Raw genomic sequence first — 17,328 nt, forward strand, 5'->3', positions numbered from 1 at the left:
TATCAAGGAATGAAAATAAATGTGAGTTCAAATCGATAATATCAATAAAATAGATAGTGGTAAGAGCAAAAAAGTTGTGGCCATCATTTTCTATCGATTGACCGATACAATCGATATCAACCAAAAACTGATTATCGATTCGTTTTCCTACATTAGGTTTAATAATAACTATCTATAACAAAATTCTCAAATCTGATTGGCTATCAACTGTCCTGATTTCAGTTCTAATAGGACAGTGTTGTAATAGGACAGTATGCATCATGCCTATGTACGTGGACAGTACATGCCATCACGCACGTGCACTTATAAATGGCTTTTTTTTCGCTTTATGTAAGAAAACTCTTGGAATTACTTGTGTCTTTATTTTCTAGAGGGCTAAAACATCAAAAATGTTGCTATATTTGTGATTAATTGGCAACAGAACTTCAATTTGTCCAATTCTGTCTGTAATCATGCTCGTGATTAGACAAATCAGACTCCCGCTACGCAGTCGCCAGATTTTGTTAATCACTCGTATGATTACAGATCAAATTGGACTCCACTCAGTCCTATTACCAATTTATCAATTGCACTAGTTAGACTAAGTCAAGTTACTTTGAACTTAATCAGGAATTTAAACAAGATGCAATGTGCAAACTCCTATTAACCAAGCAAGAAACTGAATTAAATTTAACGATTTTGCCCTAATTTCCAAGTACCATTATTTTTTAAAATAATCTAATCAGTCTGATAGACACTCTCTCTCTCAGGTTAAACACCTCTTGCTTAATAAATGCCCTTTCTAAGATGTTAATTTTAAAATAACTAAATAATTATTTAGAGGTAGCATATCCACTTAATAGTGCTGCTTCTTTTACCTGGTACTTGGACAAACTGGAATTTGGAAATGTTGGTTTTTGGGGAGAGGGGAAAAACTGGAGTACCCAGAGAAAAACATCTTAAGCAAAGGAGAGACCTAGGGGCGTAGCATGACCATTTTCACAAGTACGCACAAGAAAATAACATTTTTGCTTTTCTTTAATACATGATTGGCAGTTTATAGTCTGAGTTGTTTACAATAGAATGAGATACCGAAAAAAGCTTTTAAAACGTTCTTCTTTTAGATAGAACAGGAACACATATCTCTGTATCTCTAAAGTTTGTCACAACTTTTTTGAAAAAATACTACATCTGTTCTGTAGGAGTAAGTTTCCTGCATATTCTTGTTGATGCCACGCCACATAAAAAATGTGCACCTACTGGTTAGCTTCAGTTAATTTGGACGATCGTCGGGATGGTTTGGTCCATGATCTTCCAGTTGAGTGACATTTAATAAGAAGTCTTTTGATAGCCTTTTTCGAGATTTATGGAGCAAGAGAAAACTAAAAAAAAATGAAAAGGTTTTGAATGGGAAAACTTTCCACATAAATCTTAAAAGGAATGGCAATCAGTAAGGGTTGATTCTTTTTCTATTTTCATGAATACGCTATGTATGTGGGATCGCCTGGAGGCAAACATTTCAAGAATGTTTCGAATTTATAAATCACATTTCACTACTCAAACTGTTGTTTATCATGTGTTAAAATGATGCTGAATAACAGCGAGACAGAGGAACAAATCTGCACCATACAAAGTCAAGTCACGACACTACAAATGGCGTTTATTATGACAGAACATCTTTTTTAAAAAAACTACCAATTTCTCAAGTGTGCACGTCAGTATTTGCGTAAAGGACACTACGTCCCTGAGACCCAACAACAAACTGAACCCACATATGGAATTGATGCAGGGATTTCACCAGGACCACATTGGTGGGAGGCAAGTGCTCTCACCACTGTTTATCAGATTCCCATCTCTAATTAATGTCCCCTATCTGATAGATGCCTCCATTTCAGTTACACAAAAATATTAGGAATTAGCAAAAAGGAGCAAAATCATTAGGGTTTGCACATTGTTTTTTGTTCAATGCCAGGTTCAAAGTAGTGATAGACAACGCAAATGACCTTGAATGGGGATTTCTGACATCGAAGTTGAGATATGGATCTCTATCTGCCTGGACTAGATATTACCCTATTACCCTAGATATTAACTTTTTCATATTTTTTTCCAAAACGAACACCTCCTATCTATAACGCCCCCTCTTGGACCCCTAACATTTGATAAAATTTAAACTTTAAAATAAACGGGCACAAAACTAAGCCTTTTTCTATCGCTTTTATTTTATATCAAAAAAGAGCTGATAAAAGGAGTCTACACTGGGGAAAAGTCGTTTGAATGTAAACAGTGTGGGAAGTGTTTTAGTGTAGCAGGAAACCTAAGGAAACATGAAAGAGTGCACACTGGGGAGAAGCCTTATGAGTGCAAACAATGTGAGAAGTGTTTTAGTGAAGTAGGAAACCTAAGGAGGCATGAAAGAGTCCACACTGGGGAGAAGTCGTATGAATGTAAACAATGTGGGAAGTGTTTTAGTCAAGCGGGAAACCTTAGGATACATGAAAGAGTCCACACTGGGGAGAAGCCTTATGAGTGCAAACAATGTGAGAAGTGTTTTAGTGAAGTAGGAAACCTAAGGAGGCATGAAAGAGTCCATACTGGAAAAAAGCCGTTTGAATGTAGGAACAAACGTAGGAAACATGAAAAAGCCCACACTGGGGAGAAGCCTTATGAATGTAAACTATGTGGGAAGTGTTTTAATGAAGCAAGAAACCTAAGGGCACATAAAAGGGCCCACACTGGGAAGAAGTCGCATGAATGTAAACAATGTGGGAAGTGTTTTAGTGTTGCAGGAAACCTACGGAGGCATGAAATGGTCCATACTGGGGAAAAGCCATATGAAGGTAAACAGTGTGGGGAGTATTTTAGTGAAGCAGGAACACTATCAAGTCACGAAAGGGTCCACACTGGGGAGAAGCCTTATAAATGTAAACTATGAGGAAATTGTTTTAGTGACGCAGGAACACTAAAGAAACATGAAAGAATCCACACTGGGGAAAAGCCATATGAATGTAAACTGTGTGGCAAGTGTTTTAATCGAGCAGAAAGCCTTAGGAAACATGAAAGACTTCACACTGGTGAGAAGTCTTTTGAATGTAAACAATGTGGGAAGTGTTTTAGTCAAGCAGGAAACCTTAAGACACATGAAAGAATCCACACTGGGGAAAAGCCTTATGAATGTAAACAATGTGGAAAGTGTTTTAGTGAAGCAGGAAACCTTAAGACACATGAAAGAATCCACACTGGGGAGAAGTCGTATGAATGTAAACAATGTGGGAAGTGTTTTAGTCAAGGAGGAAACCTTAGGACACATGAAAGAGTCCACTCTGGGGAAAAGTCTTATGAATGTAAACAATGTGGGAAGTGTTTTAGTGTAGCAGGAAACCTAAGAAGGCATGAAATGGTCCATACCGGGAAAAAGCCTTATAAATGTAAACAATGTGGAAAGTGTTTTAGTCAAGGAGGAAACCTTAGGACACACGAAAGGGTCCACACTGGGGAAAAGCCTTATAAATGTAAACAATGTGGAAAGTGTTTTAGTGAAGTAGGAACACTAAAAAGTCACGAAAGGGTCCACACTGGGGAAAAGCCTTATAAATGTAAACAATGTGGAAAGTGTTTTAGTGAAGCAGGAACACTAAAGAAACATGAAAGAATCCACACTGGAGAAAAGCCTTATGAATGTAAACTGTGTGGAAAGTGTTTTAGTCGAGCAGAAAGCCTTAGGAGACATGAAAGAGTCCACACTGGGGAGAAGTCGTATGAATGTAAACAGTGTGGGAGGTGTTTTAGTGTAGCAGGAAACCTAAGGACGCATGAAAGAGTCCACACTGGAGAAAAGTCTTATGAATGTAAACAATAGGGCCGTTTATACGAGAGAAAATAAGCCGCGGCTTACATAAGACGCGAAAGGAACCATTCATACGAGTACGGCTTATATTAGACGCGAACTGCTCGTATAAATGGTTCACGGCTTAGTTCGCGGCCAGATCGGTCCATTGATGACGTAGTTTGTTTTGGTGCCTCATTGTGGGGTAATTGCGTTTGCATCTCGCAACCGGGGCTCGGGCGAGCAAAAAAGCTAAACGACTGGCTTTGGCCCGTAAAAAACGCTGTTTTTTTCACTGTCTTTTTCATTTTAAACTGTCTCTTCGGTCCAGATTGGTGTTGGGTTCCCAGGTAATTATTGGTCAAAGAAAATTGGGAAACTTTATGCGAAAACCCCGACGAACGATTCGACAGCGGTCCGTTGAGTGGTTTCATCGAGATGTGCCCGCAATCTCAAGCTCGCTGCATATGAGCAGGATTTGTTTTTCTTCTGGGGCACTCCACACGTTTCTTTTTTTACATGAATCTCTATCCGCCATTTTCCACTTCGTAAATGTAAACACAACTCATTTTCCCGCCACTTCAACGCGCGTCTCTCGGCCGTGAAGGTCTGGGATATAATTGAAAACAGACCATGCGCAGCAGTCGTTCACGGCTTCAGCAAGCCGCGGTCAGCGTTTGAGTGCATTTATACGAACGCTTTCACGTCAAAGGTAAGCCGCGGCTTGGATAAGCCCATCCCGAAACCCCTCGGCCAGGATAAGCCGCGGCTTGAGCTGGCCTTGGGCTGAATAAGCCGTGAACATAGATTTTGTACCATTTATACGGGGTGTTCGCGTCTTATGTAAGCCGCGGCTATAGTAAGCTGCGGCTTATTTTCTCTCGTATAAACGGCCCTAATGTGACAAGTGTTTTAGTAATGCGAGAAAGCTAACACGTCACGAAATGGTCCACACTGGGGAGAAGCCTTATAAATGTAAACTGTGTGGGAAGTGTTTTAGTAAAGCAGGAACACTAAAGAGTCATGGGAGGGGCCATACTGGGGAAAAGCCATATGAATGTAAACTGTGTGGCAAGTGTTTTAGTGAAGCAGGAAATCTTAGGAAACATGAAAGACTTCACACTGGTGAGAAGTCTTTTGAATGTAAACAATGTGGGAAGTGTTTTAGTCAAGCAGGAACACTAAAGAGTCATGAAAGAGTCCACACTGGGGAAAAGCCATATGGATGTAAACTGTGTGGCAAGTGTTTTAGTAAAGCAGGAAACCTTAGGACACATGAAAGAGTCCACACTGGGGAGAAGTCTTTTGAATGTAAACAATGTGGGAAGTGTTTTAGTCAAGCGGGAGACCTAAGAAGGGATGAAAGGGTCCACAGTGAGAAAAAGTCTTAGGAAAACGATGTGGCCGGTGTTTTAGTCATATAGGAAATCAAGGAACATGAAAGAGTCCATACTGGGGAAAGGCCTAATGAATGTAAATAGTTTGAGAAGTGTTTTAAGGAAACAGGACACGTAGAGTCATGAAAGAGTCCACACTGGAGAAAATCCTTAGGAATGTAAACGATGTAGGAAGTGTTTCAAAAAAGCAGGATCACTAAGGAGGCATCAAAAAGTCTACACTGTAAACGATGGTATGAAAGGCCTGTGATCAGTCATGATTGAGAAATAGATCTGTTGGATTTATCAAGAGGAGATGGGTAGCGAGGTTCTTCTTATTCAACATTATAAAAATCATAAGTAGGTTGAGTATGATCGACGTTGAGTATGTAGCTTCAGAGGGGAGAGTCATCCAAAAAATGGGACCATTGGGGAGAGTCTACCCTTATTTTAAAAGGTATTATGGGAGGGTCAAGTCTTTTTTTCACGGTAGTTTGTGCAAGTTTATTCAGGTACCACATTCCTGTCTTTTTTATTGTATTTTTAAGCTTCGTACCAGTCCTTTCTATTGTTACAATAGCGGAAACTTTATAATTACTCAAGATTCCCGTTAAACAGCAGATTTATTACACCTGTGTCTTTCTTTTTTCTCCTTTTTTACATGTCTATGTTCTGTCATGGCACATAACTGTGTCGAATGTGACCCGTGTTTTCTTTCGGCCATACCTTGACGTTGATGCGACCACTGTATGCAGTGCAGTACATTGTAGTCGAATCATGTGGTTTCACTTCACAGTTGTCCCGCAGGAATCTTCCCGCAGCGGCAGGATTATCGGATGTCAAGAAACACATCTTTTGACTTAATTTCATCTTCTTGATAATTTCTTTGTTGTAGCCTGTTCACAGACTCTCCATATTCTCTTCAAAGTCCGTCAGCGCCCGTGATAAAAAATGAAAACCGCGGGGGATTTATTGACCGCCAGCGCAAGGGGGTAGGGGTGGGAAAGAAGATTTTCCAACCGGGTGGTTTGTGTAAATGGTGAGCACCCTTGGTGACGTCACTGTAGGTAACTGCCCAGGCAGTTACCTACAGTGACGTCAATGACGTTAGCAAAGGTTCGCTTATAGTTCGTGTACATGTAGCTAGGGCTTGTTCCTCGATTTTTCTTTATCGAAATCGCGAAATTAAGTACGACAAGGTAGTATATTAAGTATGCTTATTTTTTTTTCTGTAATTAGATTCTTGGCGTTGCTTGGCGTAACCGGTACTGCCAATTTTCGTAAGTTCATTAGGTCTATTGTTATTACTTCAGTTAAGTTTAAAAGGTTTATTTTTCGTCCTTGCAAATCGGTCGTCTAGTTGTATCCGGAGTTGCCGTACAGATCGTGGAATTATTTTTCTTGTGATTTGTTTTGCCCGTTTTGGTATTCGTTTGTTGTACTTTAAGTTATCTTTTTTGGCAAGTTTTCAGTTTGCGTTATTCTTTATTTTTCTTTTTTTCTTTTGCTGTTATTTTGTTCGAGTGAATCGTAAGTAAAGACGAATTAGAAACTGTACGTGAGTACTTATTTCAAGTAGTGTGCAAAGATAGTGAAAACTGACACGAGAGAAGAGCAGCCATCGCCCGTTCAGTTTCACCAGCTCACGCGCACCTTATTTCGCTTGACCAGGGGCCCATCAGGGCTCCTGGCTTGGCTGTTTTCGAGACTTTCTTATTGGAAATCTAAGTAATGGCAGACAAGAGGGCCACTCTGTGAAATGAGCCAGTGATGTAATTAAAAATAAACCGGATACCTTTGCAGCAACACAGAGTTGCCAAACCCCACAAGGCCAAAAATGTGAGATTCTGAACCTATCAATTTTTCGATTCAAGTTTTGTAATTTCTATGTTTTGTTGGCGGTCATCTTGAAGAAGAGAAACCGTAAGTCTGCACATTTGGTGGTAGCGGCAAGTCGCGGTAGGCGAAAAAATGTAATCAAACGCGACCTATAAGCGTTTTCTTTGGATCGAGCTGGCTATCTATATTGATATATTACTAGGGTATCTAAGAGATAGTAATGCTGCGGCACATTCTGTTGATACTGGCATTAGTTAGGCAGTGAGACTTAAAAGAATCGAAAATGACATTGAATGTCCTATTTACATGTTGGAAAGTACTAGAATAATTACTATCAGTCTATAGAAAGAACTCGTGGGAACGTTGTTTAGAAAATGATCAAGTAGTTACAACTCTGGTTTTCCCACAGTAAATTGTAGTTAATAATAGAAATTCAGATTGTTTATCCATATATTTAATATATGGTGCACGATATTTTCCCTGGAAACACAATACTTTTCTTACTGTTTGTTGCACTTTATTAAGTAACAGTTATTTAGCTATATATTTATAGAAAACAACAACACAAAAAACGGAAAAAAAGAAAGAAGGAATAAAGAATTCGGTGGGACTCGAACGCTGCACCTTCGGCTCCACGCGATTACACCTAACCACTGCACCACAGAGGCTTATTACGTAATCTATAAGAAAAGTCTTTCATTTCATTCCTTTTCTATGAAACTTCCGCCGGCAAGATGATCGCCAGCCGCATTAACCGAGCTATTAACAGTAAAAAAAAACAATGTAAACGCATATTCCATGGCAATGAATGAAAGAAAAAACGTAATTATGTTTTTCAAAACGCCGATACACGTCCTCGTCTGCAAAGTAGGACACAAACATATGTTTTGTTACCTCGATTTCCGCGGTTATTTTGAAGCGAATGGTCAAAATCACATCCACTTTCGGCTCAAACAGTTTCTTAAGAATAGCACTGCATGACATTTTTTCACTTTCACATCGCCTTCTAGCAAGCTGGAATTTGTATATCCCCCCGTGTTGCGGAGTCGAAGAGCAAATGCTCATCTTCTCGTCAGGTTTAACACCTGGACGAGTCAAAGGCTCGTAAATTGAAATCCAATCCCCAAGTTAACCATCGTACTCATCTGAAAGACTCCTGCGTGTCTTAAAATTTGGTAAGACCTCTAACCGTGCTGTAGAAAATTGGCCACAAAGAAAACTCTAAGTCTGAGCCGGCGAACGAAGCACTCTCACCCACCGAACTTCCCCGTGTTTTTATTTGAGTTGTTCGTGGCGCAATGCACTCTGGTTAAATGCAATGCATTGTGGTAAAAAGTGTGGTTAAATGCAATGCATTGTGGTAAAAAGTGAAGAATTCGAAAATTCGTCGCCCCTTATATATTTCCTTTAATTCTTGATTATGTTGCTGCTCGCTCCCTTCGGTCGCTCCGCAGCAACTAGGAAACGAACCCTAAAACTCCAAAATTTTTTTGGAGTTTGACTTTTGAGAAAGCGTGAGAAATCAGTTGCCAGCTCGTAAGGTATGTCGTGATATCGTGAGACTCACGAGAAAGCGCAAGACTTGGAAAGTCTGCGGCAACACATACCTTTTCATAATAATACACCATGGTATGAAAAGGAACCAGGAGGCCAGCGGTGCAGGCGCCGGTTAATTTCTTTGGTTGTAGTTTTTTTCACAGAGCGCACGAGGGAAAGAGGGAAACACGCGAGGAGAAGAGGAGCCATTAGGAGGCGCCTCCTCTAATTTTCTCGTATTTAGCCTGCGAAAACATCCGTTTCTCCTCGCTCTTCGCCGCCGGGGACGTTTCGCGCGGAGGAACGTTCGCGACTCAGCGACAGAAATTCCATATTGATGACGCAAATCAATGTGCACATAATAATCCAGCAGTCATGGGGTTCCAAATATAAATTTGTCCAATTTTTCGTGTCTTCTGGTCGATTTTGGTTTTAAAATTGATGTGTCCATCTGCCAACAAGCTCCAGTAAAACTCAAAATGCTTATCCTAGAGAAGACTGTATTCCACAAATATTGACTGTTTTGTGAGAGGTTCTCCGCGTTTACATTAATTTTGACCTTTGTTGTCTCTTGTCTGTCATTCGTGAACAATAGCTAAAACAAAGTAATTACTCCGTCGACCAATCAGCGCTTCTGACCGGATTCCGGACAGATTTTACGTCATCAGTATGGAATTTCTGTAGCTGAGTCGCAGACGTTCCTCCGCGCGAATCGTCCAGAGCGGCGAAGAGCAAGGAGAAACGGATGTTTTCGCAGGCGATCTCTATTGTGCGCGTACGTACCTCCTCGAAATTTCTCCTCTCTCCCTACTAATAAACCGGCGCCTGCAACGCGAATTTGCAGAGCTATATCTGCATTAGTTATCAACGATTCACTTTTAAAGTTGACGTCTTTGCTGACTGTAAGGCGTTCTTTCCCAGTGGCGGATCCAACCTCGTTCCCAGGGTACTCAAGGTCTCTCCCTCTCGTGCGCCACGGGGGCCAGTTAGGAGAGGACCCTGGGAACGAGGATGTGCTCTTTTTAAGCCGTGCCGGCGGATGTTCGCTAACTGGTTGAAATCAAAAGTTGAAAAAATCGTGGAATGGTCTATTGTACTCTTCCCGCATTTTTCGATATATATGCGGAAAGGAGTAGCAATCTACAGTTTGCACACGACAAAGACCTCAATAGATAAAAAAGCCATTTTATTCTACAACGTTAATGTAATCGCTTCTACCAGGCCTATGAGGTACAACTGACAATGAATGATCAGTCAGTGATGTAGTATCAGTGATCACGCCCAGCCAGGTGCAATGCCGGAACAAGCAATCATGTTCTATCACTTCAGCTAAAGTGCAATGCTTACAGTGTATCAGCTTAATATTTTACAAAGATTGTACCATTTTACTAACGCAGCGCTGTGCAATGCTGCAAAGTACATGCAAGGCAAGTTTGTAAAAAGCTACATAAAAAGGGGAAAAAATAGCCGTCACAGATAAACTGCAATGACGTAAAAAAAATTACAAGACAGCTTCATGCAAAGAACAAGCCTACTTATTTTATATTGTTTAAACTAAATATTACCAATGCAAGTATAGTGAAAATGATCCTTAGAAAGTTATGATGGCATGTTTAGCATTTGGTCTCAAATTTAAATTTAAAAATTTGGCCTAGGTGTTTTTGCGGACTTGTAACAGCCTGGTGCAATGCTGTAGTCTCATGATGAATTTGTTACAACTTATTACAACAGCAGCTTGGTGCGGCAATACTACAGACGCTTATTAAAGTTTTCAAATTTCCCAATACTGAATATCTTTTCAGCTGAATTTCCATCGAAGTATTGAAGCCAGAGGTTCATATACCAACTTCTGAAAGTTAAAAATTCTTTTGGGCCAAATTATCTGTCCGAAGAAGCATCCTGTTCTCGTACATACCTCACTGCGTCACCTTAAAATTTAGCTATTTTTAGAAAACAAAATCTGCCTTTGTTTGCCATTTGGAGGTAAATATATCGAGTTAAAAACCGGTACTACACTGTGGATAACTCAAGAACTAAAACCTTTCGTTTTCAGAAGCAATAGAACGAACACAAACTGCACCCTTATAAGAAACAATCATTTGGAAGGAAGAGGACAAAGCACAGTACACTTTAACTGTCGTCAATGTGTCACGAAAACGCGCTCTAAAAGGATAAAGAGTTACAGTAATACATGTAAGAAGGAATTTTGGAAGAAATCTTTGAGGAAAAAGGTTCCCTTCGCTATAAAATTATAGATAAAATCTGTTGTTTCCAGAAGAACATGATAAGTGAAACAACTGGGAGATCACTTCTTAGCATAAGTGATTTTCATGGCATGTGATGGTGTAATCCGGAATCCCTGAAGAGCATCTTTGGCTGTCCCCGACTGTACGTCATTCTCGAACTCCACGAAAGCAATGTCTGAACGACCTGGCACCAAGCGAACTTCTTTGAATCCAGGAAATCTGTAATAATGAAGTGCAAATAAAAGAGACAAACAACAACAAAACCTAGTCATTTATAACTATTCTCCATCCCGACAATGACCTGTCAAAATTCATAAACGAACTGCATAACGTCGCTTGTCACTTTAAAAATGAACAACTTTCAGAGGGACAACGGAGCAAGCACAGAACGCGAGTGCACATGACAACTGCTAAAAACGAGGAGAGTGAAACACAGGTGAAGGAAGACAAATTAAGAGGTTCAGTAAAGATGGTGAAACTCTTAAAAGAAGATGTTTCATTAGGTTTATAAAACAATCTAGCTGAGTCCAGAAATGGTACTGGTTGAATAACATAGACAACATCATCTCTGTAGTCTCATTTGGCAGGCTGGTCAGGAACAGGATGTTGTTAGGCAGTTCCACTGCTGGCTGTTGCACTGCTGTAGGGACCACTGTGGAAAAACAAATAACCAATCTGTTAGAATCAATTTATTTTATCTTCAATACACATTGGCAAGTTGAAATAGGTTATTATCGTAACTGTGAAACTCAGGAAACTGTGGACACCAATAAAACATGTATATCTGGAATGTTAATGTGTTGCAAGGGAGAAGCCCATCAGGCATGGAAAAATTTAGCCTGCACCAAACTAAACCTCCAGTTAAGTCTGTCTGCACAAAAGCTGTCTGAAATCCTTGTTCTGAGCCCGCCATCTCTTGTGCACCAGGATTTGATTAGCTTGTTAAAAAAGCCATTGTTGATTTGCGAATCAAGTTAAGAGTGTAATTCGGTGATTATGGTAATTCATTGAATCCTTTTGTGGTCTAGAACAAGGATCTTGGCCCTGCTATGCAGACGTTACTAACTGGGACTAAATTTCTTTTGCAACGCAGGCTAGGCAAAACTAGTCTTCAAAAAACAAAATAATGTTCACAAGTCCATAATGTTCACAAGTCCTTACCATTTTGAGCAACTGGTGTGACCACAGGCTGTGCAACAGCCATGGGCACAGGCTGTGCATTCTGCTGTCGTTTGGCTGGTTTGGCTGTAAAAATATAAAGGGAAAATCAAACTTTTATTCCTGCAAGTCGGGCTGAAATGATATTGTTTACTGATAAAGTTTACGATGATTCTGCAGAGAAAACAGCCTTTGTTCTTCTGCCCAAATTCACTTTAAATCTTATCACATTCATATCTTAACTAGCCTTAAATGCCGGTATTGATCCATGTTACTTCACGATTCAGTCGAACAGACCAAAGAAAAATGCAAAAGTTCATGTAACTTCAGCCACAAAATTCTCAAGAAATTCTTGTTCCACTACCCAACTGCACTTCCTTCGAAACAATTTCACAATCTTGGGGATTAAAAAAAAGCCTAGTACCAGAACAAATGAAGTTCTAAATAAAATAAAAAGAAAAACCACCCAACAGTGTAGCAGAGTGCGTGACTTGCTACAATGTTTTGGGCCAGTACAGTGACCAGAAAATTCCCTAATCAAATGAGTAAAACATGCTTTAAGATTGCTTTCTTGTTAAAGCTGTACAAGCTGCTACATGGTATTAATTGACTACAAATTTAACCAAAATAAAAGCACACCAAAAAGCTTATTTGATTCCTTTGAAAAAGCCAACCTTTAAGTTTTCAGTGACAGGTTTTCATGTTTATAAACCTAGTTCAATTGATACCTGATTTCAGGGTTTGTACTCTTTTTTGAACAAAAGGACTTTTCAAGGACTTTCAAGGACTCATTTCCCATTTTTCAAGGACTCCATTCAGTGTAAAAAAGGGCCTTGAGTCTACGTCTTTTTCAGTTCTTCCACAACATGAGAAATTTCATCCATGAATAATTCTGTGTACGCTCCTTTTTCTTTGGAGTTCTACCTAAACTATAAAGTTAGCATTGAAATTCAAGGACTTTCCAGCACTGACTGAAATTTTCAAGGACTTTCAAGACCTTGAATATATATTTTAAAATTCAACGACTTTCAAGGACTTTCAAGGTGAGTGCAAACCATGTAATTTAATGACATAAATGGGGCTTTAGACACTGTGGCAACTAACCTTGTTCAGGGGCCTTTCGCTTTTCACGTGGTTTCTTCTCTCGCTGTACATATGTTCCTTCCTGTTTGGCTACTGCATCAGATTTGCTTCTGGCAAACTGTATTCTCTGGCATACAGAAGACACAGTTACAGTGAAATAGTTGTTATAAATTAACACTAAATCATATAAAATCCATATCTGGAAATATGGAAAAATCTGTTCAGAACAGTGTACTGCTGTACATGTGGGAGAAACACTTGATGTTCAAACAGTGCAATGATTTTTACACTAAGTTAGAGGAATTTAAAAAACATTATTAATTTTAACAATTTTTTCCCTTGTCAAACCTCTGAAATTGAAATAGTTAGAGAGGAAAAATTGACTCATTCATCATTATGAACTAGGTACTACCTAGGAACTACCAAGAAAGGGTGATTTGAAAGTCACAGTATATCGTGAAAAACACTCAAACACAATGAAAAAAGGATTTATTGTTGTCAACAAGGATCAGCTTCTACTACCATACTAACAACAACTTCCAACAATATAAAGCAGTTGACGCGCTGTTGACAGCCAGGTAGGCATGTCCACTGGCTAGCAATAAAAGATTGAAAAAGCTTAATAACACAGAACAGATTCTGAATAGTATAGAGAAAACCTTCAAGATCAAATTAAACAATGCTGCAAGATTCATTTGTCCAACTGAAGAAAGCAAGTTAAGAGACAAGTAAGCAGGCAATCTCTGATACCAAAAACAAAATTATTATAATTATTATATATTGTTCATTTAAAATTTTAAGTAGACTGTTGGATCGAAACTGTCAGTGACAGCAAAGAGAGTTGCAAACATGAACATAGCTTCCTCTTTTTCACATGACAAAGAAGATTTGAAATTCCCACTACAGACATGACAGACAAGTATACCTCCAAATACCTCCCCAGAGAAAGGGATAAGGATAGGTGTACATGTAACTGGGGAGGCTTAGCCAAAAGCGTTTGGGTGGAGGGGACCTATTTGAAGGGACGCAATTTGAGAGTTTTAGTTTCAGATTGTGAATTTCCCCGAATTACTGGTATGTAATTGGATGGGATTTTTTTTTAATATCACAAAGCCTTTGACGATCTACTTCATACATACCATAAATGCAGCTACTGTAGATTTTGCTGTTTCTGAACAAACTTACCATTGGCTTGTCATAAAATGGGAAGCCTTGCATTGATCGCAGTGCATTTGTTGCACTGCCTAGGTCTCTAAACACTACAAATGCCTGACCTCTCATTTTGAGAGTCTTGAGGGCAACAATGTCTAAAATAGGTCCAAACTGTGAAAAAATGGCATATAGTGACTTCTTGAGTTCTAAAAACAAGGAACATCACAACTTGGTTAGTGACTGAAAAATCAATTAAAGTTGAGTGTCTGCTCTAGGCTCGCTAAAGTCACAAAGATTCAATATTGTATTAGTTTGAATGCTTCAGCTGTCATATAATTTGAGATGAGAATTACTCTGAGAAAAAATCCGTTTCTTTGACACTCAGGAAAAGACTGGTCTGTTATCGATGATCTAGCCAATTAAAGGGATGTATATCAAAACATGTGGCTCACCTGGGATTTACATCACACAGATATAGCAGTGTCTGATCTAGGATTTCCATCTAGGGGGGCAATGTGTCCTAGTCACTAGATTTTTTTCTATTCTAATGTTCCAGGTGTCATGTTATCAACAAATGCAATGTTCAAGAGTGAATTGAACATACAGTCATTATCTGGAACTACTGTTGAAGTCCTGCAGTTTGCACAACCAATGGTAAAAGGATTTTGTCTCTTTGATTTTTGGCAAAGCCAACAGAACTTACCCTTTGAATTAGTGGATCAAACTTCAGGGATTTAGACTTCCCTAGCCAGCTTTGTTGAAAGTTTCGCTTTGGCAACTTTGATTTTGATTCACTGGATTGATCATTCTCAGGCTCAGCTTCAACATTTACCGTGGACATTTCTGCAGTTTCTTCTTTGTGTTCTTGCCCAAAAAATGCTGAAAACCTTATTTGTTTTGACATCACTTCGCATTCACGTTCATCAAGAGAGGGGCTCTCAATTAGGCACGTGGATCTACCCAATCTACCCCCCTAAGGTATTTATTAAAACTAGTGCCCGGGGCTGGGACCTCGAAAAATTGAGCCTTTTACGTACATCATATTCTCTGGATTTTGGTTCTTGCTTTACTTTTAATCTCCTGAAATTTAAACCAAAATACTGTTTTAAGAAGATTTTGCACAAGGAGAAATTTCATTTCCTTGTTTCTTTTTCTTTTGAAACACAATTTGAAGTGTGCCAAAATGACCCAGAACAGGTATTTGAAAACTGCAGCAATCCCCCAATAGCACACTTTAGATCAGACACTGATATAGTACAAATTACATACAGGACACTGTCTAGTTATTCATGGTTGCCACAGCCAGAGGTTTCTGAAATTCCCTGACTTTTCCCTGACAAATGTAAAATTTCCCTGACCAACTGAATTAACAATTTCACACATCAGACCTGATGATGGACTCAACCCTCCCCTCCACCTTTTTATTTATGCTTTCAGCAAGTCACGTGCAATATACATCAGATCAGAGTTTTTGGTGGCATTTGAAGGCGTCAGATGCAGAGGTTCAGCTGAGAGCCTTGCACTGTTTGTGCGGCAGGTGTTAATGTGCTAATGTTGAGAGCTGGAGTCAAAAACTTCTAAGGGAGGCCAAGGGCATGCTACCAAAGGAAATTTTTAAAAATTATTGGACTCTCTAAAATGCAATTTCCTGTATGCTCTGGATCGGAATTGGTTAACCAGGAAGGTATTATGCTCACAAAAAATGAAATATTATGATTTGCCAATTACAATTGTCAGTTGTCAGTTGTTCATTTTTTACTCTATTAATAAATGAAAAAAAAAATTCACACTTTTTTCAAACTTCAAAAATTAATTATTATTTTGTGTGTGAACCACAGATGTTACATGTCAAACAACCAGACATAATTATGTCCGGTGTCCGGCTTGAAACGAAACCCCTGTCAGTACATGTATTGACAGTTCATTTACACAACATGCAAAAAAAACTGATGTTCTTGAAAAGCCAACATTGGCTTGTCGTCCAATTTCATGAATATTATTCTACCAATACTACATGATTCATGTCTGTAAAACGTATAAGAGAATTTTAATGTTAGAAAACAGTAATATTAAAAAGTAGAGAGAAAAGGGAAAATTAATATGTACTCTTAAAATTTCACTTTTCCCTGACTTCTTTCAAACATTTAATTTTTCCCTAACTAAAACTGAAATTCCCTGACTTTTCCCTGACCATTTCTTGACATGTGGCAACCATGTTATTTCAAAAGCATAATCTGTGAACTCACATCCAGTACAACAGCATTGGAACATGGTGTGTGATGGAGACTGGAGACTGGCAGGTGAACAATGTTGTCTAATACTCTTCGAATACAGGGATAGTTTTTAGAGCATCATTGACAGTCTGTTAAAAAGCGTATTGTTCATTTCGTTTTATGGATGGCAAATAGGCAGTAATTATTGAGAACAACTGGAACAGTCCAAAAGCTGTTTTATGAGTTAGTATCAACTCCGAACTGAAACTCTTGGAATACAGGGATAGTTTTTAGAGCATCATTGACAGTCTGTATTAGTCACACACAGTTCGCTCAAACGGAGTGTCGTTTTTCCTAGAATTATGCTCATATACTTAACAATTTCTTTACACTCACCTTCCTTCTTTACTTTCTCGTTGAGGTTGTTGATGTAGATCGTTTGGTTTGGCGGCACTTCCATTCTGGATTCCGGTTCTTGCAAAATGAACTATCGACTGTCAACGATTTCTGTACGTCTTGCAATAACCTGGGCTGACTCAACAAAAAAGGCCTGGGAGAGCTTAATCTGAACGCGAAAAATGAGATTGCGCGATGTAAAACGAAACGGAGGAGGTAAAAGTGATGGACAAGAGCAGCTTACAGTCCAGATGGCCTAAAGTAACGGAAAATTCATGCAGATTGCAATCGACATTCGAAAACCAGCATGGCAGACGCTGCCACAATAAAGCTACCATCAACCTTCGTCATGTAAACAGCAGGAAGTGTGACAGATGGATATTCGTTCCCAGGCTTCGTTTGCCAGGGTTCTTGTAAGCTGAGCAGTTTGTCAAAAGAGAGTTCTTACTCTTCGAACCTTTTTTTTTTTGGCGTAAAAGGCAGATTGTTTGGTTTGGTTGTTGGTAGGGTGGCGGCTATTACGTCCC

General features: G+C 39.2%; 1 protein-coding gene and 1 pseudogene across 1 annotated transcript; one reads left to right on the plus strand and one right to left on the minus strand.

The window, feature by feature from the left end:
• Window positions 1–1,753: 1,753 nt before the first annotated feature.
• On the plus strand, window positions 1,754–3,929 carry LOC140926263 (uncharacterized; annotated as a pseudogene).
• A 5,793-nt stretch (window positions 3,930–9,722) lies between these two features.
• LOC140928721 (U1 small nuclear ribonucleoprotein A-like) lies at window positions 9,723–17,135 on the minus strand. The gene is made up of 6 exons (XM_073378497.1): window positions 16,802–17,135; window positions 14,226–14,398; window positions 13,062–13,167; window positions 11,961–12,044; window positions 11,340–11,451; window positions 9,723–11,018 (listed from the first exon to the last, which is right to left on the minus strand). Exons 1-6 carry the CDS (start codon window positions 16,863–16,865, stop codon window positions 10,859–10,861), a joined length of 699 nt encoding a protein of 232 aa, XP_073234598.1. The 5' UTR covers window positions 16,866–17,135; the 3' UTR covers window positions 9,723–10,858.
• Between the last annotated feature and the right edge of the window lie 193 nt (window positions 17,136–17,328).

The sequence above is a fragment of the Porites lutea genome, chromosome 2, assembly GCF_958299795.1.
Source record: "Porites lutea chromosome 2, jaPorLute2.1, whole genome shotgun sequence".
NCBI lineage: Eukaryota > Metazoa > Cnidaria > Anthozoa > Scleractinia > Poritidae > Porites > Porites lutea.